The 24,815-nt window shown below is 36.4% G+C and overlaps 1 protein-coding gene across 1 annotated transcript in view; it reads left to right on the forward strand.

Moving 5' to 3' along the window:
- Positions 1–16,782, forward strand: part of LOC145785961 (sushi, von Willebrand factor type A, EGF and pentraxin domain-containing protein 1-like) — a 59,217-nt gene extending 42,435 nt beyond the window's left edge. Inside the window, exons 47-77 of the mRNA XM_082597654.1 lie at positions 188–315; positions 731–861; positions 1,012–1,188; positions 1,342–1,518; positions 1,813–1,989; positions 2,234–2,328; positions 2,655–2,748; positions 3,054–3,230; positions 3,385–3,561; positions 3,778–3,954; positions 4,141–4,239; positions 4,442–4,519; positions 4,932–5,108; positions 5,974–6,150; positions 6,437–6,616; positions 6,851–7,030; positions 7,290–7,410; positions 7,701–7,822; positions 7,915–8,084; positions 8,438–8,588; positions 9,060–9,127; positions 9,472–9,531; positions 9,739–9,819; positions 10,315–10,371; positions 12,149–12,202; positions 12,617–12,688; positions 12,899–13,007; positions 13,542–13,687; positions 14,028–14,100; positions 14,433–14,510; positions 14,958–16,782. Coding sequence (XP_082453780.1) covers positions 188–315; positions 731–861; positions 1,012–1,188; positions 1,342–1,518; positions 1,813–1,989; positions 2,234–2,328; positions 2,655–2,748; positions 3,054–3,230; positions 3,385–3,561; positions 3,778–3,954; positions 4,141–4,239; positions 4,442–4,519; positions 4,932–5,108; positions 5,974–6,150; positions 6,437–6,616; positions 6,851–7,030; positions 7,290–7,410; positions 7,701–7,822; positions 7,915–8,084; positions 8,438–8,588; positions 9,060–9,127; positions 9,472–9,531; positions 9,739–9,819; positions 10,315–10,371; positions 12,149–12,202; positions 12,617–12,688; positions 12,899–13,007; positions 13,542–13,687; positions 14,028–14,100; positions 14,433–14,510; positions 14,958–15,091 — 3,897 coding nt within the window. The 3' untranslated portion in view covers positions 15,092–16,782. The remainder of the gene's footprint in view (positions 1–187; positions 316–730; positions 862–1,011; positions 1,189–1,341; positions 1,519–1,812; positions 1,990–2,233; positions 2,329–2,654; positions 2,749–3,053; positions 3,231–3,384; positions 3,562–3,777; positions 3,955–4,140; positions 4,240–4,441; positions 4,520–4,931; positions 5,109–5,973; positions 6,151–6,436; positions 6,617–6,850; positions 7,031–7,289; positions 7,411–7,700; positions 7,823–7,914; positions 8,085–8,437; positions 8,589–9,059; positions 9,128–9,471; positions 9,532–9,738; positions 9,820–10,314; positions 10,372–12,148; positions 12,203–12,616; positions 12,689–12,898; positions 13,008–13,541; positions 13,688–14,027; positions 14,101–14,432; positions 14,511–14,957) is intronic.
- Positions 16,783–24,815: the final 8,033 nt, after the last annotated feature.

The raw sequence follows: 24,815 nt of genomic DNA on the forward strand, positions 1-24,815 counted from the left end.
GAATTTATGTCCACCAAAATACTTTGTATCATTAACTGCATGACTTGAGTACCTTCTGCTAATACGTAACCAGCGCGTAATGCAAACAGCAATAACTCTACCTCGAACATTTAGCTTGTCACCTCAGCGCTCGTGTGATCATAAAACATTAACTAGTTGATAAATTATTAAATTAATGAACTATTAGGTCGGTTACGAGCTATCTGGTACCAAGACAAGGACGTGTCAAGCTGATACCACTTGGTCAGGGACAGATGTCACGTGTTCCATAATCACGTGTGAGAATTTAGAAGAGCCGGAATACGGAAGTAAAAAGTAAGAAATGTTTTCTTTGATTCAATCTTTTGCGCATGACGTGTGCTCTAATACTTTTTCACTGAGATAAATTTCTGACTTTTTCACAAAAATGCAAAAGGGGTTTTTAATTGTTTGAACACAGTTGACCAACTAGCAAACCTCATTTGTTTGTAGCCTAATTCCTAATTCCAGTAGCATTAAGGGAGTTCAGGGGGTAGTTGTGAACCCTGGCCCAAAATGATTTTAGTGGCCTGAAACCTTTTCAAAGAGCTTGGGAACTTGACGAAACCACAACGAATTTTTTTAATTTGTCTGTTATTGTTCTTAGTGTCTTCATTAGGGATCCGAAGATCTTGTTGGTACTGGGCCCAAAATATCTTCTTAGCAGTCCAACGATAGAGTTTACCAATTTATTATCTTTTTCTTTCTGAAGATGCGGGGATGGAAATAACTTTGAGTCAAGATGCAGGTTCATATGCGAGATTGGATACGACCTGATTGGAAGCAAAAGAAGAACTTGCCAGGAAGATGGGTCGTGGACTGGAACCGAAACGTCGTGTGATTGTAAGACTTGAAAAAAAATTCCACAAAACTATTAAGTTCGAAAATTGTTAGTCCTCAACAATCGCTCTGAAGGTTGCTTTTAAACATAATGGTTTCGAAGAAGTTTTCTGCGTTTTGAAATGAGGTCTAAATCTAAGTTTCATGTTTCAGTGATCAGATGTGGAGAGCTAGATGAACTCTCACACGGTTTCATTGATTGTTCGAAAGAAGACGAGTTCTCTTCCGAATGTGTTCACACTTGTGATGAAGGATACGAGCTAATCGGACCATCAACCCGTCTTTGTCAAGACGACCGCACGTGGACCGGAGATGCACCCGTCTGTCAAAGTATGACCTTCACGTTAAAAAAAGCAAATATCTATTTAAAAGAGCCTAAATTCGGACTGAACCAGTGGTGTAAAAATGCGTATAAATATTAATGTTTCGATTAATTTTGCAATAAAAATGAGCACATGTTAAAAATCGTGTTTCATGTTGCAGTTATCAGATGCGGTCCATTGCAAGCACCGTCAAATGGCGCAGTTGATTGTTCCGAAGAAGACAAGTACGCGTCGGTTTGTACATTTGAGTGCGACGGTGGTTACAAGCTCGTGGGAACCAACAGTCGGCAGTGTAATGCGGATGAAACGTGGAGCAAAAAGCAACCAACTTGTGAAAGTACGATTCAAAGCTTTGTGATTTTATTCAATTACTAGGTACTGGAAAATTTAACAATTCACAGGCTTGAGTCGTATTTGCTTCATGGAAGTGTAGCGTGGTTTTAGAAACCAAGCTTTGTCAGGTCAATTGTTGAATGGACATTGCTTTGTTGTTGATTAAGCTTTGCTCCATGCGAGAGTAGCCTATAGACACTACACTTCTTTCTTAAAAATTCTCAATGATTCAACTTCTATTTCAGCAAAAAGTGTTATGTGAGGAAATAGATTCATCCCGCAATTTATTTGTTATCAGGAAAGAAATGCCCGGAGCTTGAAGAGCAGCCATTCACAACATTGGATTGCACTGATGGGTTTTACGAAGGCTCGCAGTGCAGTTATGTCGCCGATGGTGGGTTCGAAGTGTCGGGAGGAAGTCAGACATGCTTACAGGAAGACTGGTTTACCTCAGGGCCATCGTTTGACGTGGCTCGTAAGTGTTACGCGACTGTAGCAATAACTTATGCGATTAAAATTAGTTGATTAGTGCTGTGTAAGATAAAATAGATGTTTTAAATGTGGGTTACTTTGAAAAAAAGAAAGAATAGAAAACTTCAATACCAATTATATCAACCCAAACCCTAAGAATGGCTTCTCATTAATTGATTTTGGAAACTCACAAAGCACTTCAATCTTAATCATCTTAATGAAAATTTACAACCATATTTTTTATGCAGCTGAGGAATGCGATGTTCTCAACGCCCCAACACATGGCGCCATGGAGTGTACAAGAGACAATTTTTATGGTTCAAAGTGCTCTTTTACTTGTGACGTAAGTAGGCTGTCAATGAACGAATTTTGTGAAGCCGAACTCCTGTGCCGTCAATACGTTGGTATCAAATTCACGGTCATTGTCTGAGTGATGCGATTTTCATTTTGAGTTTTCAACTTCGTGTATTTAGAGTAATGTAAACTTTACTGTTACGCTTAACAATTAAAAGGAATCGAAAAATTTTATGTGTTAAAAGTTGTTGTTACATTGCAAATACTCTGCGCAAAACACTGTTTTTTTTTTCAAAATTTTTCTCATTACGCCCGTTGCTCATGATGTGAAAAGTTTACTTTGACTGTTGATCCGCGTTTGCGTTTATTTCATAGGAAGGTTATGAGCTTTCCGGGTCCACATCGAGAGAATGCGATTACGAAGAAGACATCGGGCTGGGTTGGACAGGAGAAGAAACTTCCTGCACGTGTAAGCAATCAACATTTTGACTTTCTATGATGTAATTGCTTCATTGTATGAAAATAATAGCTTCAGCTAGAAAATCATTATTATCAAAAGGGGATCTATTGCGTTACAACGTGTTTTGCAGATTCTCATCAGCTCGCATGTGCTTTAACTTTTTGTCTTTGCCGTCGTTTGAAAGCTTTCATCATCTCGTGCTTTGTACGACTTTCTCTGTATATGTATTTTGTTATTTACTGCATTAAAATTTTATATTAGATATAATTAATAATTATTTATTAGATATATATAATTATGGATATTTTTGATAGTGATTGAGTGTCCTTCCATTGTTGCACCTGACAATGGCAGAATGTCATGCTCCAATGAATATCAATCGGGATCTCGTTGCTCGCTGACGTGTGACGAGGGTTATGAACTCATCGGTGATGACGTGAGAACGTGCAAATCCGATAAAACATGGGACAAAGATCAACCACTTTGTTTGGGTGAGCATTTGCATTGGTCAATGTAAATGATACGAGATGCTGTGTGCTTGGCAGTTTTTCAACATATAGACCACTTTAGTATTTGCTCTTCGTGCCACTGTGAAGAAGTAGAACAACTTCATGCTGATAGTGATATGACAACTTGTTCATTTAGGTATCGTGTGCGGAGCGATCAGCGATCTGAGTCACGGTTCAATGAGTTGTAGCGACGGAGATCGGTACAATTCAGTCTGTAATTTCATCTGTGACCAAGGATACGAATTGAGCGGATCTCAAACGCGAACTTGTTTGGATAGTGCAGTGTGGAGCGGAACTGAACCAACCTGTAGATGTGAGTAGTTAATTCATCAACACTTTCCCAGTTTTAGATTCGTAGATCGCTTGGATGGCGTAATGTTATCGTGTGAAAAACGCTTTTGCTTTTCACCATTAATGCGATGATTCGTTGCGGCTTCGTTACACAAATTCGGTCAAGAAAAGATCCAGTTTGACGTTGATACCACAAAATGTCTAATTCGCAATCTTAAAAACTTCATTTCATTTTCAGTGGTACGCTGTGGACCGCTTGAGACACCAATGCACGGCAGCGTGAGATGCTCGAACGAGGATTACTTCCTGTCGCAATGTACACACTCCTGCACAACAGGATACAACCTTGTGGGCTTCAGTACTCAAGAATGCCAAGAAGATGGGAAGTGGAGCAATACTCCACCTGTTTGCTCTTGTAAGACTTTTAAGTAATCTCACAAAGTTTTGAAGTTGGTTGTTACAGCAGAACGTAAAGAAAGTTTTGCAAATCCGTGAAAATTAGTTCCGTGTTGAATTTGTATGAGTGTTGAAAGAATAATAATCTATTTATATTTACAGATCCTCTTTTTGAAATTAAAATAATGTTCTTGTATCATTTCAGTGCTTGCTTGTGAGAAACTATACAACCCCGCCAATGGCTTCATTGCCTGCACAGCGTCTAATAACTACAATTCAATATGCAGAATATCTTGTATGGATGGTGAGATACTTGAATTTGTTTGAAAAAACAACTCTGCCATATATGCTTTGGCCTAGTTATTTGTACAATAGGCCTACGCGAAATGCTAATCGGATTGGTTTTATAAACAGGTACAGTATTTGTAAAGACCTTTTTTTAGCAGTTCCTATAATACACTAGTTTTGTAAGTTACTAAAATAATAACGACAGCCTCCATTTCCAGGCCACCAATTGATTGGATCGAGTAGCCGGGTATGTGGAGAAAATGCAGCTTTCTCCGGAGATGAGGCAATTTGCCAGCGTGAGTTTCGTAATGTCATCAGTTTGAAATCTATTTAGAAAGATATTTTTGCATATTTCAAGATCACGGTTTTTGTTAGCACAAAAATAAACAATACCAATAAATCGTGCAGCTTTGCTCGACCACAATGCAATTCGTCACTTAAAATGGCAATATTGAAGACAGAAAAAGGGCACTGCAACAAACAATGAATCTGAAATCATATTCTGACTGCAATCTGACTGCAAGGAGTTACAATATGTGGAGTTACAATACAATACAATACAATATGTGAGCTTTTAGAACGTTTTACTCAAATGAAAAACAACACATTTGAAATGTCAAACTTGACAATCTATAGTTTCAACTGAATGGTAGCCTGTCTACAGGCTGCGGCATGTTTTCAGAAGTCTTAATTGTTTCACATTTCCAGGAATTTCTTGTCAAGATTTAGACGAAATAGAGCACGGCATTATACGCTGTGTAGATGAATACAACTACAGGAGTGCGTGTACGTACGTGTGCAATCGTGGATACGTTCTTGTAGGAACACCAATAAGAAGATGCACCTCGAGTGGTGACTGGTCAAACAATAAGCCCACTTGCCAACGTGAGAACTTCAATAATCGTGTTTCTTCTCGCTATTGATCTCAGATTATTTCATTTGATTTACATCTATAAATTCAAATGCTGGCTTACATTTTTAAAGGCTAACTTTCCGTAGATAGTTGATGCATACTCTATTATAAATACCAACTGTGGACCACCTAACTCTTATTTAGGAGGCTGATAGTTCTTAATCAGGAGAATACGTTGCAAATTGGATCCTAAGTCATTGAAAATGATCTAAAATCTGTTGACTTTAGCTTTTAGACATGTTTTCGTTTCATTATGTTTCTTTACTGGATCGCTTTTGTCTTTTTGCTGATTCCAAAATCTCAAAATGTGCGTTTCAAAATTGATGGATTATCCCATGAGTAGGCTACTTCACAAATGTAGAAACAAACGACCTGTTTTAACCGAATGCTGCGAGTTCGCTATGGTAGTAGCGGTTTGCACTAGCTTTTGGAACACAATTCCCTAGTCATGTGCTATGACGACCATGAGTGGTCGAATGCTTATTTTGCCAATGTGCTAAAATTTGTTGCAAAACTCACTGAGGTCATAGTCAATTTACTATGAATATAAATTATATTCGTGACGTAGCCTATATGCATACTGCGTAAGGTAATACAAAATAAAAACGACAAATCAGAAATGATAAATCCTGCTTACTATCCGCCTGTTTAAGTAAACTTTAGGTTAAAATCATTTGAATAATTTCCACCGTTATCTTACACTGAATATACAGTATATGAAAAGTAGAACATGTGTGAGACGGTAACGGTAGCTAGTGGTTTTGATGGTGAGAAGATTGTCTTTCACAATCTTTCACTTTCCCTTGATATTATTTAAATCACTTTCTGATGTCGCAGGAATAACATGCACCCCCCTGAGTGACCCGATTAATGGGCAACTGAACTGCACAGAAAATGATTTGTCGGGAAGTGTCTGTTCCTTGACTTGCGATAATTGCTATGAACCTTCCAGCTCTTTGTCAAGGACATGTCGTAACAATGGGATGTGGAGTGGAGAGCCGATGCTCTGTGACGGTAAGAGGAGATCGTTGAATACGGAAAGGCTTGAATTTAAAAAGCAAATTTGAATTTATCTTTACCAAAGAGATTCACTTGTCACGTCAAAAAATAAAATAGCATCTAGCTCTATTAACTTTAAACTTTTACCACTGGTCCAAAGGTTCAGAGACTCTGCCTTGTAGCTAATCTTGTTGTAATATTGCGTTTTATATTTAAATGTAACCACCTTGAAAAGGCATGGCCTACTCGAAAGCCTAAATTAGGCCTAAGCTAAACATTAATTTAATTGTTGATTTGGCAGTTTCAACTTGTCTTGAGTTGCGCGCTCCAAGAAACGGGAAAATGAATTGTGGAGGAAGTCTTAACGAATGTGGCTCCTCTTGTGATTTCACTTGCAATGTAGGCTACCGGTTGGAAGGATCCAGCATCCGTGTCTGTTCCGAAGAGCTGACATGGTCCGGAACTGCTGCTCAATGTTTAAGTAAGAACAAAATCATTTTTTTAACAATTTTTCAATCAAAAATATAATTTAATTTAGAACAACAATAACGCTGTTTTTGTTTGAAATCTTTACTGTTTGAGCTCTGCGCAAAAGTCTGAGTAACTGAAGCTTAAATCAAAACAAGCGGTAGTCTAAAGGTTAAGCTATTGTGATTGCATGGCTTGGTGATTGTCATATTTGAAAATTGTTATCACTCAAGAATGTTAATTTTAGGAGCAAAATGTCCCACGCTGAATGTGAACGACAACATAGACATGAATTGCACTGATGTGGAGAACATAGGAAGCAACTGCACGTTTGTATGTGCTGACACAGACGCCTCACTGTTGGGTCCATCGAACACGGTGTGCCTGAAAGACGGCACTTGGAGTAATAGATTACCAATTTGCAGAGGTGAGTGAATTATTTATTCATTACCGCTTATGCTTTCTTTGCAACATGTTTCTGGCCGAATATTAGTTTTTTCCCAAAGCAATTTAACCGTGCAGGATTAACCTTGTACAAAGCGCCAAGTGCTGGATAAACCGGTAAACAAAACAACTCTGTGTCAACAACATTTTTTGAGTTTTAAATTTACAAAAGTTATTAGATCTAATCAAAGTGAACCACTCAATTTACATATTTAGAATTGTTGGAATTATATCTTTTTCAGCGTGTAAAACTGCAGTTACTGATGTTTTGTTTATAATTGATGGGAGCTGGTCTGTGGGAGAAATCAATTTCCAAAAAATCAAGGCATTTCTGAAAGCCCTCGCTTTACCGTTTCAAGTCGGGTGAGCTGCAAACTTTCAAGTTCTACACAAAATGAGTTTATTAAAGCTAATGTGCATTAATACTTCACTCGAATTACTTGCTAAATTTTGTAATGCAAAACCACTAACTACAATGTGACAGGTTATAGCTCAGTGGTGCTGTTAAAAGCTTTGACAATTTTTTTTATTCATGCTCTCGCAGCAGACGTTTGATAAACTTGTCAGATGGGCTTGATCAAGTTGGTCTGTAGACAACGTTTCGAAAACTAAAAAATTTGTATTTTTAATAAGTGTATTATATTTATTTGCAGTTGGGATAATAGCAGGTTCGCTGTGGTACAGTATTCTGACGATCCCAGGACAGAGTTTCTTATGAATGAACATTTTACTATAACTGATGTCATGAATGCCATTGACGCGATTCCGTATAAAGGTTTGTATTCTTCAAAATCGAACACAGTTCACTTGGTTTGAAAAGCTCACGAAGAAAAAGTTATTTTGTCTTTATTAATTTTTTTTTTCTAGGTGGAAACACTAATACAGGTAGGGCTTTGTCGTTCGGTCTCTACACTGCTATGTCCCCGGCTAACGGGGCACGACCTTACATCAACAAAGTGGCTTTAGTTCTGACTGATGGAAGGAGCCAGGATTTAGTCGGAAATCCAGCTAGAGAAATGCGTCAGGCCGGAGTCAAGGTATCGTAAAATATCTTCAAATTGTTTTGTTTGCATATTTTTCTAACTGTAAGTACTCAAGGTAAAGGCAAAAACCAAAATGTGGTAAACCAAGCCATTCATTTGTTGAGTTTGTGTTTTGCATGATAATTGCAGAGTGTATCTGCAAAACTATGAATACGTTGTCGTACAACAAAGAACTTACAAAAAAGGAGTTGGGTTTTGCTTTAACCTATGCCACTCAGTATTGACAAACTGCGTTTTCGGGCAACAATGCACTCAAGCTTGACGACAGTAGTAAAAATGTTTATGTTTTGCAATATTTAGTTATGAAAACAGCAGTAGGTAAATAAATATCTTGGCGCATACATCAGATCATTGCTGTTGGTGTGGGAGACGCTGACATCCAAGAATTGAAAGCAATCGCAACTCCTCCATACGACCAGTCGGTGTATCATGTGAGCGACTATGATTCTATCAAAGATATCCAGACGGTACTTGCGGCCAAACTGTGTGAAGCCGACAGTGAGTAGGCTACTTGTTGTATATGAGTGGTGTTGCAAATGCGGTTCTCTTTGAACTCGTTACAAAACATTATCCAAAATAAATAAAATAGTTTAAAAAACACCAACTAAAATTCTATTTGAATTAAATTATATACTGATAAAGCCAAACTTGTGTGACAAAAGCTCTAATAAATTTGACTTTATCAATTTTGTGTGGTACTCTTTACATTTTATTTTTAAACAAACAGGTTTGGAACCTTTTTTTTCCGTCGGCTGCATAGATTTTTTTTCTAACATTAAGAGGATTGGTCGGTATAATATTAGTATAGGAATTAGAAATGTTTTCTCTCTATTATAAGAACATTTATTGAATTTATCAAAAAAAAAGTTCAATTTTAAATTATCTGTGACAGATTACTTTTATTAGTGGCATGTTAACTTTATGTAAGTTACACACTTTTTAAACTCTAATTTTTATTTTTCGTTGCAGTACCACGGGATGGGCGTTGTGGATGTCCAGCTGGACCACCCGGCCCTGCAGGCCTTCCAGGAAATGACGTAAGCAGGCTGTTTTCGTTTTAAGCTTCTCTGCCATCCTAGTAGGACCACTGATGCCATATTTATCATTTCAACCTATTAGTGTGATAAACGTTCCACATATAAGTTAGTTGTGTCAAACAATGAATAAATAGTATCAATACGTAGGCTTCCTAGCTGTATGCGTAGACACTCTTCGTAAAGAAAGGGCCTAAAAGCATCACAAAGGCGCCTAGTATCCCACCATACCATAACATATCAAACCTATGTTTTCATCTCCTCACTTTGCTATGTAAATGACAATATCAGTTACATAAGCGTTTTTATCTGATAATAATCAATATATATTTCATGTATACTTTCAGGGGAGGCCCGGAGAATCAATAAAGGGATCGAAAGGAGAACCATTCAGTGTTATGCACGTTGTAAGTGTGATTAAGACTCAGAGGAAATGCTACTACTAGTAGCCTACTAGCCTATCAGAACTACTACTTGTGACTATGCACTTTGCATTTAAGTTTGCTTTCACCAAAAATTAAACATCATTATCTGCAAGTTTATATGACTGTATTTGTCTGGTTTCTTATGACAAGGTAAGAAATTATTTTAACTTTCATCTATTAATTTTGTAGAACTACGAAGATCAGACCGTCACAGCCCGTAATGGAGACGGAAGCACGGTTGACCTCGACTTGCCACGTGACCTAGTTCCGGTTCGTTAGCCACTTTTTTCATCAGCATCAGATTAGCGCTTGTGGTTAATCAGGATATTCATTGATTGGACTTTCTGGGAAGAGTTTATTTGCCGCTTGCATGTTTGCAATGAGCGACCACCACTGTGGTGTTGGAACTACTTGCAGTACACATAATTAGGCTAGAAAGGGGTCTAAAGTATATGCCGCCTCGACAACTCAGTCGGTCAAGCTCCTGAGTGCAATGGCTAAGAATGTGTTTTTGAGATTAATCCAAAGATTTGGAGTCACCAGAAATTTTCGCTTTCCATAGTGCTATCATGTGTATCTTCTTCAATAAACCCCACAGATTCTGCATTCTTTCATTCTCGACCTTCTTCTTTTGGGTATTTTTCACATCTTCATCATTATTTATTGCTGTACAGTTCTACAGTTCTTCCCTTCTAATGACTAATAACTATGAATATCTAATGAATAAGATTATGCATTTAGTTAAAGTTTATGTTACAATTTCAGAGAAGTACGGATGACTCGAAACGATTCTTCGCCATACCCGGCCCACCCGGACCCAAAGTAAGAATTTTAAAGATATTATGCTAAGACGTCTGTCTATTAATTTAGTTTCTAAGGTTCTATCAAAGTGATTGGTTGTTGCTTTTCAACATGAAGGTTAAAATTTCGCAGCTATAATCCTGTTTTTGCTCTCTTTAACGAAAAGAAAGTCAGCTTTACGCTATTCAAGGTTATTTGCTTGTGTCGGCTCCATTTTGTTTTGTTTCGGAAATATTTGTTAATAAAATGTAATGTAATTTTCATAATTTGTTGTGTGATGCGGTTTTTTGCCTCGCGTAATTAACCGCCATGTGATGTGCCTTTCTCCTCTGCTTTGCAGTTTCATTCTTGTGCATTTCGTTTTTCAATTCATTGTGTATAAGATCAGTTATTTTCAATGTAGATGTTATTGTAAAATCAGTTATTTTCGTTACTTGAGAAGTGCTAACTTGAGTATGGCCGCAAACGTTCCTAGTTTATAGTTTTATGTTCACTCTAATTGTATGATGTTAAATGCCGTGTGGTTGCTTGGTTTTATCTGTCTATGGTTGAAGAAAGTCACCTCTCCACCAAAATTGTAAAATGTAATGTAACAGCCAAAGTAGAAAAAAGGTATATGAAAGCAGTAGACAGTTCAAATGCATTGTATGCTGTATTGTAGACAACACACAGAAACTTTGATTTAGATTTGACTGGTTTAGTTGATCTAATTTTCGTAAGTTGGGCTTCTTATTGAATAAAACTACCTGTCAGTTTCATGGGTAGTTTGAAATTGGACATTTGGTGTGACCCAATACTTCTTAATGCCATTAATGCACGTCTGAACTAAAGTTTAACTTATTTCTATCTCAAGCTTCATGTAAACAATAGTCAAATGCAGCGTGATACACCGTTTGACCTTGCATTCATTTGAAAGAAGCATAAAGACTGCAAACAAACATGCCTTAGATAAGTAAAAAAACAAAAAACAAAATACAATTTTTTTTGTTCCTTAATTTCTTGACGTTTAATCAATGAAATGGGTTTGCAACTCGACTGATATGATTTGGCTACTCTTCGTTAATCGTTGATTAGCATCAAGTGCCGGTAATTGGAGAAGTTACAGGATAGTCTCATGTGTTTGCATTGCATGTGTGGTGACTTGGTACTAAATCTAGTTGACGCTTTATTAAATTAACACAATCATAAACCAATTCCAACGACTGGAGGCTTGTAGCGACAGGCCCGTGTATCGCTTTGTCAACATTTGACGTGGCAAAAGCAACTCACCTTTCAAAATGACTTTTTAATTTACACAAACTGACAGTTAAAAGTTGAGACCCTCCATGAAAAACAGAACAAAAAACAATCAAAGTACATTGAGACATTGGAAATCAATTAAATCCGTGCTTCCGTCTCTGTTACGTCTCCGTCAATGCTTCCGTCTCTGTTACGTCTACTTAACGTGAAGAAAATAGCTATAACATTCTTGCAGACAAATGTTTTTACCCTATCTTTCAGCATATGCCATTCAACAATAATGCAGTGTGTATTGCAGTTTCGTAACTATTCCATCAAGTTAAAACTATATTGTAGAGTTATTATACAATTCGGCGCTTGAAAATTGAATTCAACGTTAGTTGGATCTTTTTAATCAGATGATACCGAAGAGTCTATTTAGGCCAGCTATATTAAAATGGCCGAGGAAATTTGTAAAGAAATTTGAAAAGTTTAAAATTGTAGCCAACATGACTGACGTGTGTAAAGTGACCACAAAAGTTTAAATTAAACTTCGACTAATCGACATTTGATCTTTTAGGGAGACAGTGGAAGTACTGGAAGACCAGGATCCATAGGACCTCCTGGACCTGCTGTGAGTTTCCAGTGGAAATTTCTATCAAGATATGACCAGAAACTTTATTTCTGCAATTTGTTAAAAGTGTTTGCTGCAATTTAATTTGTTGTTTACCATTTCATTTGGCAAATGGTTTCGGCCATATTTTGCAACAACTAGTGATTTTGAATTATCTTACTGTTTCTGTACCATTTTTTTTTAAATTGCTTACCATGGAAAAGTTGGAAAACCTTACCATGGAAAACAACAGAAGAAAAATATTTTTACAACAACTACGACTACATAATGATTCCATAAACCTCTGCAGCTTATAACAATTTTTTTTTGTGTGCATAAAGAAAGGTCATGATGTTCATAAAGAACTGAATCGTAGCCGAGTGTTAGGAGCAACTTTTAAAAAAAGTTGTGAAAAGAATATTTATTTCAATGCAGGGCAGCCAGGGCGAAAAAGGACCAGCAGGACCCCCTGGCTTAGATGGGAAGGACGGAAAGCCTGGTCCCAGGGTAAGTCGCTGCGAAGTCAAATGTTTATCAAACTGTACCTTAGCGTGTGTTACGTAGCCTATCGCTTATTTTGTTGCCTACTTTCTTGCAATAGCCTTGTTTGTGGTTAAAAATGGAGCAACGACAATGAAGTATCCTGCATTTATTAAGATCTTTGACCAAAATTTTTTTGTACTACAATTCCGATTCATTAGTCTTGTTCGTTTTCAGGGATCACTAGGAAGATCAGGTGCTCCAGGTCCTCCAGGAGGAATGGACAATGTAGTCAAAGATAATATGATGCAGATGACCGAGAATATCGCAAGGAGAGTTTCACAACGTGAGTTGCTATATCATCATGAAGTTACGAAATCATTTGTCGAAAATATAACAGCTCAAAGCTTTTACTTATAACTTAGTCAGCAAACTTTAAAACCATCACACAAATATTATATTCATTTCGCTTTGAAGCTGATTTAGTTGTTTTTGTATTGCGTATGACGCAATAGTTTGTAATTTTTTTTTGGCCATTTTTTTTCATCGTGCTTGAGTAGCCTATCTTGCTTATTCTTTATAGAATAAGCCTATTTAACCGCTGTAACAGTTTTTAGCATTTCTGTTGCAACGATATGCAGTTCTCTTGCTCTCATTCTATAATTAATTACTGTAGACCTTTGTTTAAAAATTACTGTGCATCCATTTTTTTTTCAAAAAGACTTTATTGTGAGCAACATTTCTTTTTTGTAATGTGAGCCGAAAACGCTTAAATTGTCTGAAGTGAAATTATGCCATGAGAATTTGGGTTAAACTTTAAAAGTCAGTGATTGAAGCGAAAATTGCCAACAAACAAATTTATCCAAACCACGTTTTTCAGAGGAAGTACGCAGAACGTTAGATGAAATAAACGGAGAGTTTGACGTTCCTGGCGTTCGTGGGATACGGCGTGCCACACAACCACCTTCAAGAGGGTTGCCAGGTCCACCAGGACCACCAGGTCCACAAGGAGCAAGAGGCTATCAAGTACGTAGTTTTAATTTTATTTTAAATCAAAGAAGCAAAACTAATACGTCCCGATTTAAAACGTGTATTGGAAAACCATATGAAATTGAAAAGGACAAGTATACAGTGTAGCCTATAGGCTGTAAGCTGTATGTATATTTTTAAAGTCGTGCCAGTATTTATCTGTACACATTTACATATGCATTTGTTGCCAATCACGTTAAAACTTGATTTTGTCTGTAATTTATCTTGCTGTTAATGAGCCATTGTTTAGAGAGGTTTTGGTGCGAAGAATTGTTTGTAACGCATTGTTTGTTGTAACTTGTAACCACGTTTGACTTACCGAACTCCATGTTCTCAGGGCTTTGAAGGTCCTCCTGGACCTCAAGGAACTCCAGGAAGACCTGGCACAAAAGGAAGTGCTGGAGAAAAAGGCAAGTAATAAATGACAATATAATACACGGAGTTACGAAACTAAAGTGAGGTAATTTCTATGCAAAAAGAATTCCACGTTGGCTTTGTCAATTTAGTGGCAAATTTTTCAACAACAAATCAAATACAATATTTTTTTAAATTATTGTATCTTTGTAAACGACAGTTTTTCTTCTCATCGCAATACCTCCAACACCTTCAGTGCTGATTGTTGACATCTAGTGATATAGACTTTCATTTGAAGCACAATTTGAGCGGTATTTGACATGAAATGCCTGCAAAACAATTTCATTCAATCTTAAAGCATTTAAATATTAATTTATTGTTGTCACAGGTGCCCTTGGTGATAAAGGGGCTAGAGGCCCGATGGGGATTGGAGTCCCAGGTATCCAAGGGCCAGCAGGTCCAAGAGGTAATTTCTATTTACTTGTGGGCAATTACACTGTTGTAAAATTTAGATAAGTGGATTACAGTTAATGAAGTTATCCGTTTTAGATGTATCTTTAAGAGGTATGTTGGACCACAGAAAACATAGCGCTCCCAACTTTCTTGCCTTTCCTTAAGACAGTTCCTCAGCTAAAATGGTCGAACAGAAAGAAATAAGCTGATGCTAAAATCACTGAAAACTCGGCAATCGAGTGTTTGTAATGTAACCAGCAGAGTGCCAGCGAATTTTGCGATCACTCTATAGTAGTCCTGTGAGCTTACTCAAGTTTATGCATCAAATTTAAACACTCACAGTAGCTTAAATTGAACTATTGTGATCTGTCTAGGCCTAGATCAGAGCATTTGCTGTGTATTGGATTAGCGTTTATCTGGGAAATTTAGTGATTTTAGATAAAAACACATCTTTCCTCAGGTTTGCCTGGAAGAAGAGGAATTGGAAAGCGAGGTAAAGCGGGAAAAACTGGAAAAAGAGGACCACCAGGAAAGCCAGGAAAAATTATATACAGAAATAAGAAAACTAAGCCAACCAAGCAGTTACAAAGATAATGAGAAGCTTATTTTTTTGTCGTTCATGCAATGAAGCAACAAAAAGTATCCTTATCGAACCCTGGCGATTTGAAACGTTTTCAAGTCTAAATTTTGAATGAGCAGCATGAGATTCAAATGTAACTTGTTAATGTTTCACAAGAGACCTACCATGGCCACCTAAAGATATGGCCTGATTTGTCACATTTTGCAGAAATTTCCAGGTTTTTCTAACTTTGGGCGAACGTTTAAATAGATTTTTCTAAAAATTAGATTTTTACGCTTTCTTTATTCTTTTCCCCAGATGACACAATAGGTTTTAACATCCTCACATGTTGAAAAACAAAGAAAATTTGATTTTGTAGATTTTAGTCAGACTGTTAATTTTCAATAACAGTCTGATTTTGCGTTTTTCAACTTACTTTTTCTCATTTGCTACTGCTTCCCCAAGGCAAAAAAAAAGTTTTTTGTCATTAGGAAACCGCAAAAATTAAAAACATCTCAAAAAATGTCAGTCAAACACTAGCAGTAGCTGTAATCAAAATCTGCAAAATGTGACAAATCAGGCCGCATCTCCAGGTGGCCGTGGACCTACTTAGCTTTAATGCATATCATGTTCCGATTTTCCCCGCATCAAGTCTAGAAAAACATTTCAATAAAAACATTACAGTTTGTGTTTTAAATAAGCATGGCAAGAAAGCCAATTTCCAACCTCGAAGAGACATAGTCTTGCATTTAGAAGTTCAAGTGGTGTGACCACCCAACAAATGTTGATATAATTTGCCTTGCTTTTTGCAAGGTATCACTTTCTTTCTCATTTTTGGTAATAACTTGACCAAGTGCTTCCTCAGATCCTCTACTTGCGAACATCATTTTATTTGAGCAGTCATTGGTTAATGTAAGTCAAGTTTATAATTATTATCAAATGTTACCTATTTTGTATAAATCTTATGCATGAACATTCATCGGAAGAGCAGGCCTTCATTTTGTGCACAGCTTACTGATAAATCGACATGATGAAAGTGATTGTTTTTGCACAACGCAATAGGTTTAAAACTTTAGGAGAAACATTGCTTTTGTACTTTTGTAAATATTGTATTCAATAAGCAAGCACATCTTAGCCTTTGACATTTCACCTACAGCATAGCTTACTGCAGTTTTTTTGCACGTTTTCATTCCAATTCGAGCTTGTATACAAAGTTGTGATATGCCGTCGTCGACTGCTTCACTCCAATGAAGATGCTTCACTCCGATGAAGATCAACCAACTGCTACTGACAATTTTACAGTTCCCGTTTGTGACTGTAAAACTTTGATTTGATTGCTGATTTTTTCTACGTTTAAACAACATCTCAATAAAAACGTTTGACAGGCAATGTTTTTAATATGAACATTCGTTTTTATCTCAACCCGCAAAGCTTGCAATTTTTGCATTGTTTTGTCGCTGCCACACGTTGAATCAACGCAAAAATGGCAATTTTGCAAACTTAGGACGTTTCTTTATAAATCAATGCAGTTTACCAGTTGAATTTTGTGCTTTCATTACTTAGCGCTAGTCACACAGCACGATTCTATTTCTATGATGCTGTTGTCACTTTACGTTGACATTGCGTTAGGTTAACGTTTAAACGGCAAGACGTGGTAGAGCGTGCAGCCGTACATACATCTCGTGTCTTTTCTTCTCAGCTTTGTAATAAATTTTCAATCCTTGTTTTTGTAAGGCTTTGTCTCTTGACTGTTCTCTAGACAGGCTAACTGTGCGTTGACGATGACACAGGTTTAGCTTTGTATTATTCTTTCCTGCATAATAAAAGATCACACTAACCTAAGCTAAGGTTATCTATCAGAAATTAGACTAAGCAACGTAGAACGCAACGTATTTCATGGCTTGCAAAAATAAAAATAAAGAAGTTTTACACCAAGTGAACCTAACCATATCTCTGTTTAAAAATATTAAAAGCAGGCAATATAGGCCTGCATTTCTCGGCCATGTATAATAAGAAAGCAAAACCTAGAGCATCTCTCTTTAACTGGTAACATTTTTGGAAAGCTGGCGTCTGGCAAACAAAGACAAACTGATATGAAACAATTTAACGACAAGCATAAACAGTCATTCATACATATGGCAGGAGTACTTGGTCTATATTCATGAGAGGTCGTCGATGCCTGGTTCAGGCATGGCAATTGAAGAATGGCTAACATGGAAGACACAATGTAATACAATTAACTTTAGACTAGTTATATTTGGTAACAAGCATGCACACAGATGAAAGTTGTAAAAGCATCACGTAATAAATTTTGTGTAAGCCCAGAACAACCTATGTTAGAAAAAAAGTTAAGCAATGGATAAAAATGTTAAACATGTAGGCCTAATGGTTGATATGCATTAAATCAATGCTTAAATTTCAACAGCATAGACTTAAACAGTTTGAGTTTTGAGGTGCGGTGAAAGATTTTTTAAATCGATGAGTCACCTCTAGCTAGGACAGAGTTTGCAGACGTGGCAACGTTTGCTAATTATTAGCAGAAAGCACTTCAGTTATTGCACCAGATTGTGTACCGGGCATTCTGCAACACCAGGAACAATCTTGTCTTAATCGGGCTCAAGTAAATTTATCCAAGTCACTGAATAAACACTTCGTTACGTGTTTGCTTCATTCACTGATTTCCGTTGACCCTTTTTTATCCGTTGAATACGACGACTATAATTTGCCAGTCCCAAGAGCTGTTAGACCAGTTGCAATTGGTAAGTCTAACTGCAAGGTTATGCAATCACAGCGGTACTATTTTGACATTTTATTATTTTCGCTTTGTAATGAGAAATCGGCAAACCGAAAGTATGGTAAGTGTTTCTAACTTAAAGTATTTCCACGTCAAGAATCATCTACAAAGCAAGTCTCAAGATTGGACCCGTTTGAATGTTCCCGTGAGAAAAAAATAAGGCTCTTTGAAAGTAAGTGTAACTTGATGGATTGGTAGCGCTATGAGAAACTAAAAATTACTCTTACAATCACAAAATATTTTCGCTTATTTAAAGGAACCGATGCACGAAATGAAATACTTATGAAGTTTATAAAAGCATTAACAAAACTTTTACATAAGCTTTCAACTTTAGTAGACAAGAATTCTATCCAGTGCTTTAAAAACTAAAAAGTTAAGATGCTCACATTAGCCTAACTATTTTTTCTTCTAGCAATATTGCAATGGTTGAAGTCATTGCAACTATTGTTAGGCTACTAAAGTGCGATGTTGCATAGCAAACACAACATTGACGAAAAATGGACTACCCCACCTTTCTATTCCTGCTGCTTTTTCCCCTAATATTATTCTTTATTATCAAATGAAGAGCATATCACCTGAAAGTTTACCCTACTTGTGCAGTTGGTCTCAACAGCATAAAACATCAAAGATCTTTTCATCATGGGAACCAGGCTGGATTTTTCAATGCTTGCCAGTTACGACTGAAGAGCTTGAATTACATCTGCATGAGTGGTCCATGTTTGTAAAATTAGTAGTGAAATATCTGGCTTTAAAATTTCCTTTTGCTTTCAACGAACACGAACAAGTCGTTGTATATGCAATGCCGTGCAGAAAAAAATTCATTGTTGAATTTTCCAAAGAATATTATTCGTATGTGCACAAGTTTTTCCAAAAATTTAAATCAGTTTTATTTTTCAATAGCCTATAAAAGCGATTTATGCTTCACTAAGATGCAATTTGCTTTCAAGAAATTTGCAAAATCGACGAAGTTTTTCTCATCATCATCATCGGCCATGCCCGAATAAGGCGTCGGCTATCGTGAGTCTCCACAACGATCGATTGTCCATACTTAAGTCCATACATACTTAAGAGTTTTTCTATCACTGCTTTATTTACTGTTTTAACCAATATTAATAATTAATTCATTAGCCTACTGATATTTAAACCATTGGGCGTGTGATTCTTTCTTATGCTCAACAGCGGTGCTAGTCCTTCAACTGTTGTCATCAGGTACCATGCAAATTTATTTTGTCATTAAAATTACGAAATATCTTTAAGTCATCCAATTCTGTGTTGGCCAACCACTCGAAAAAAGCAGAGTTAGAAGGAACGTCAGACTACAAGTGGGCCACTTAGTTGTGTCCCAGTAACCATAAAAAGACTTTCAATGATATAAGTCTCATTTAAATTGAACACTTTTTCATGGTCTATTTTACGTTTCTGAACATCTACGCTCGGTACGGCAACAACCTAATGAAAAGCAAAGTTGATGTCATCTCAGACACATCAGTTTAGTTTTGCAACGTTGAAATGATGTCAAAGCAATAACAATTGTCGTCTAAATTTATTTTTTACAAATAATTAGAGCACTTCATGTGCCACAAGCTGCAGTATAAGGGACAATGTACACTGTACAAGTTGCAAAGCGCGCTAGTCCATTTGCATGAGAATCAACTGGCACAAAGATTGCGGGTTGCAGGTTGCAGCAATCATTGGCCATTGCATCTTTCAGTTCACAAATGAAAGAGTTGAAGAAAATAGCATACAAGGCTATTGATGATTTTCTGTAATTTTTTTAAAAATATGTTGCTCCTGCACCGTGGAGTCTAGAACAAAAAAAAGAAAACAAAAAAATATTTGTTATTGTCTATAAGATACCTTATTGTAGTTAAGATGCTCATGTGCTGGCAGACCTTCCGACCACATATCAAGAACAAGTTGGTTTGATCTTAGCAAGGTTTTCGGCGCTTACACAACCAGACACTCAGAAACACGATTGAGTTTTATGAAATTGTGTATCTGAGTGTTTCTCTGTGGACTCGTCATTTTCAACAATTAAGCGAAAAGAGTTAATATTGAACAAAAAGCGGCGGTCGATTACCAAGTGGCAAGAATACGGTGCGATACTGATGAGCCCAGCCTCATGGGCGAAACACGTGTCTATCGCTGTCTATTCGATGCTACAAATCGGCTGCCCAGAAACTTATTGAACAAAAACGTAAGAAACAAACTGATGGTGGTTTAGCAAACGCTTCTGTAAGTAGGCCTATAGTGTTCGTCTCTTCAATACTCCAGCCCAACAGAGTACAAGGTATGTCTTGAAAGATGATGTTAAAGCTGGCGGCTTTCCAGCTAAGCGCAGTAATGGCAAATGTCGACTTCAAAAGTTGATACAAAAAAGTAAAAACATGGCGGCAGAGGTTCAGACTAAAACAAATTTGCTAGGTTTCATTTGCTACATTGGTTACTGCCTTGTCTTTGATAGACGATCTGGATTTGACTCTAAATCGGTTTATGTCAATAAATCCACAAACAGCAACAGTCACTAACGTTGATAGTGGTCCAGGGAGTAGTTTTGGACCCAGATTGGGGATAATTTTAGGGGCCCAGAAGCATGAAGAAACCACAGCGTATTCTTTGAATACAGTCCGTTTTTCTTGTAAATATCTTGATTTTACACCCAAAGATCTGATTAATTGGCTACCGGGCCCAAAATATCCTCTCAACTTCCCTGGTAGCAGTTATACTTCTTGAAGCAGTGAAGGAGTCTTTGAGTGTGCTATCAATATATATATGTATGGCAGTACTTCGGAACGAAGATAGCAGTTTAAAAATAATGTCACTTACAACCCCTCTTATGGCTAAAAAATCCAATGCGTGACTGGCAGGCGCGACCGCAACGATAACATGCAAAGCCTGCCACCGGTGATGATGGAAAACTCTGACAGTTTTGTCTATTGCGACGTTTTTCCTCTTGCTTGGTGATACGCGTTTCTTCATACTTGGAGAGGGTCTCATGTACATTGTACAGTAAGCCTCTACGCATCTCTATCTTCTGCAAGGTTAATCCAATGTCGCGTGTCTAAATTGCATAATTTCAATACGATCATATCAAAATGTATATAAATGAGAGATATAGTAACAAACAAGCTTTTGCAGCTGCAGAAAACACCAACAACGCGCCAAGCTCATAATAAGTAAACAAAATTGGAACCTGACTGATTTAATTTACTTATTATGTTTAATTGTTTGGTTGCATTTTAAATGAAGGATCCTTGTATAAAGTTTTATCCTCAATAACATCGAGGAACCAGAACAGAGGTTGAGTGACATCGGCATCTATTTCTTTAATTATAACGCGTAGAACGTGTGACATGAAGATTTGTTGTGATGTTATGTCGGAACACGCTTCATGAGTTTTTAAGAAAAACATTGGATAGAAATGTATCGGGGAAAACCTTCATTTTTGTTAAATGAAGAAAATTTTAACTAAGTTGTCCAAACGTAAAAACACACAAAAAAATCAGCTTAAAAATTTGAGCAAAGTTGTAATTATAAAAGTCAAGCCAGAACTGATTGAAAAAATATTTAAAAAAAAACACAAACGATATTTATGTATGAAGCTTGAAGTTTACTCTTCTACATGTTTGTAATGCACAAAGTGGTAGTCTGTATTCTTTTCAAAACTTTGTATTAACAACAACCGCAGACACAAAATTCGATATAGGCCTAAGTGTTCACCATGATCGTGGCCACTGCATTCAAGAACTATTTAATAGACCGAAAAAAGGCAATTGTGTTCAACTACAGCCATTTATTGAGCAATGCATCTCCCTGCAGCATAATCGCATCTCTTTAAAATTACAACATTAACGTTTCATATATCAAGTTTAGACTTAGAATTTGTTGGTATGTTATTTTTTAACCAGTAATAGATTTATGTTTAAAAGTTAAAAACTATTGATTTATTGGTGTTTATTTTGTTGCGAGTATAAATACACACATTCAAAGCAAAGTCGAACAATACAAACGATCACGTAGAATGTGTGGGTACTGCAACGGGTGGCTGCGAAGTGACCTGGAAGGTCTTCTAGTCAAGCAGACACCCTCAACAAAAGAAAAGGTAATAAATTAAACATAAAAGAAGCAATCAAAGAAGCAAAGCAAAAGAATTGAAACATATAGTTGCTTGAATGAACACAACATGTATCGGTTAATAAGAGATCTACAATCTACAATGGCCTGAAGCCATCAGCATTAGCAACACGATAGTAGACAATTTTTATAATGATTTTGGAATGAGTTAGGTGAGTTTTTTCTCATTTCCAACGGGATTGAGTTCCAAATACCCACACCTTTATATTTGAAGCTACGTTGAAGTTTTGAAGATGCGTATTAAGCATGGCGTACTTAACAGAGGCCAAACCAACGTGCGTGCTGGAGTCTAAACTGGAGGCGAACATTTTCATTGACATATTGCATTGCAAACACAGTATATTTAAACCTAAAACGATTATAATGAAAATTTTGCTTTTAAATTTCAAAATGTAAAATACATTTTCATCCATGGCATTTCATATGCTTGACATAGTCTATTCCAATGAATAGTTGGTCCCGTGTGTGTTACAATAATAAAAACAATTACAGTAGATGTGTAAGGTTTTAACTTTGAAGTTATTATTTTTTATAGAGCTGATTCACAAAAATACAATGTACCTACATGGTCAAAACTACTACATGAAAGGACTGTGGCCAGTAGCGCAACCAGGATTTTAGTAAAGTGGGGGCGGGGGCTAAACCAAGCCCCCCTGGTTGCGCAACTAATGTGGTGCTACTTTAGTTCAGATAATGAACGAAAAAATTATCTGTTACGACAACTTTAAATAATATCAGTGCAAGGACTTCTCAGGAATGAAAATGGACATTTAAAGAAGTTCTATAACAGTCCTTACAGAAGTCTCAACAACAAAGAAAAACAAACAAAAAACAAGTTTTTAATGCACAAGTTTTAAAATCTTTTGTTTTACTTCCTTTTCTGATACAGGTAAAAATAGACAACAATAATTTTTAAACTTTAATATTGGCCAATGTAGCTGCATACTTTTTGTTCACAGATAACTGGTATTGATCTGATATAGAGAGAAAAACACGACATAACGAGGTTCTGCAACAGTGGTTAACAACTTCATGAAACATGATATAACCATAAAGTACCCATTGGCAAACTGTGTCACCTGATATATGTATAATTGTATATATATGGTATATTTCTTTTCAGGATTTCGAGGTAAACGAAAAGTTGTTTCTTTGTTTGCCTCATCATAATTTCCATGGCAATTAGTCACACAACATTTTCTACCCATCTTAATTAAATATCAAATAACCTCTTAACATACTTTGAAATATACATGAAAATGAAGATGTAATGAAAACTATGCCTGCACTAACTATAGGCTACACTTTGCAATGGCACAAGTTTGACAAAATTCACAAATGATGCTTTGAGACCGCATAAACTGACCAAATTCAACTTATCAAACTTTAAGCAGCAAAATTTAAATGCACAGTTTTTATAAGAACAATCTAAACATGTTAACGTTTTGCTTTTTTTTTAAAAACTTTGCTGGTCTCAAAATTGGAGACTAAATTTTTATTAATGCACACAAACTTAAACGCGTTTGTTAGACTATTCCTTCTTATACCACATTAGACTATTCCTATTTATACTACATGCACAGTATAGAACAATCGGGTATATTAGACTGCAACAAAATTTTAAAACCAGGTTCGAAAATGAAAGTGTCTCTTAATTCCTGGGTGCCTTCATGCCACATTTTTGCTGTACTGTTCTACAGTGTAGCAAAGTATTAGCCTGCACAAGTCTAGCCAGACTAAGCAATTATTTTTCTAAAGTAGAATTTCAAAATGCTGCATAGGATTTCTAGATTTGTCTGAGCCATGGCGACCTTGAAATACTGACCATGCAAGCAATTTTAGGCTTAAGAGCTGAAGGCTGACACTGCAATCATGCGTTTAATATACTACAGCTCTACTAAAAATAAAAACAGCTACAACAATTTGGAAAAAAAAAACAAAGCTAGCCTCAACAATTCCCATCATTCTCAAAGGTACCGTACAGTACCTACAGTACCGTAAGTTACTTTTCACACAATTTCATAACACTTCTGGGTGTGCCCTCAAGTAGCCTAACATTATTTTACCAAAACCGACGCGGCTACCGGCATTCGCTAGCTGGCCTTCAGCCTCGGTACTCAATATTTGTTTGCATGGCCAGTATTTCAATAAATCAACATTTCATTTATCCAAATATCCTACCCTAAATAACATTTCAACAGCAAGCACCTTAAAAACTACCGCAAAACCTAATTCAATTATTGAACACAATATCAGTGTTGCCAGAAGTTTAAAACAATTAACTTTTTAAAGGAAATGCCATGAAAAGAAGTGCAATTTTCAAAACAAAGCTGAGTAAAATTAAAAAAATTGCTCAATATATAAATTATAAAAACCGCAGATAAAGCTGCTAAATGAAACGTTTAGTAAAGTTTCATCACATAGGAATTATATTAAAATTGAAAGAAAAAAAAAGTATTTTAAAAACTAAGACTTTTCTGCGTTTTTGAAAAGTAAAGATAGTTCTTGTAGATTTTTCCTGTTCAAAGAAGGGTATGTTAAAACAATTGTGCAAATTCAATAACAGAACAACGGGACAGTACCGATTAAAGCACACAGATATCTGTTGGTGTTTTCACACCTGGCAACTCTGCATAGTTTTAGTATGCTTGCGCAAATGGCGAATGAATATACAATTAAAAATTGATTTTCTAGCAAACTTTTTCATGTAAGATAAATATTTAAGGTGAAAAACGTTCACTTCAACTTTTTATACATATCTTTTCAATATGGTATGTCAAAGTCATGAAAACATGTTCGCCTCCAGTTTAGACTCCAGCACGCACGATGAC

The sequence above is a fragment of the Aplidium turbinatum genome, chromosome 16, assembly GCF_918807975.1.
Source record: "Aplidium turbinatum chromosome 16, kaAplTurb1.1, whole genome shotgun sequence".
Taxonomy (NCBI): domain Eukaryota; kingdom Metazoa; phylum Chordata; class Ascidiacea; order Aplousobranchia; family Polyclinidae; genus Aplidium; species Aplidium turbinatum.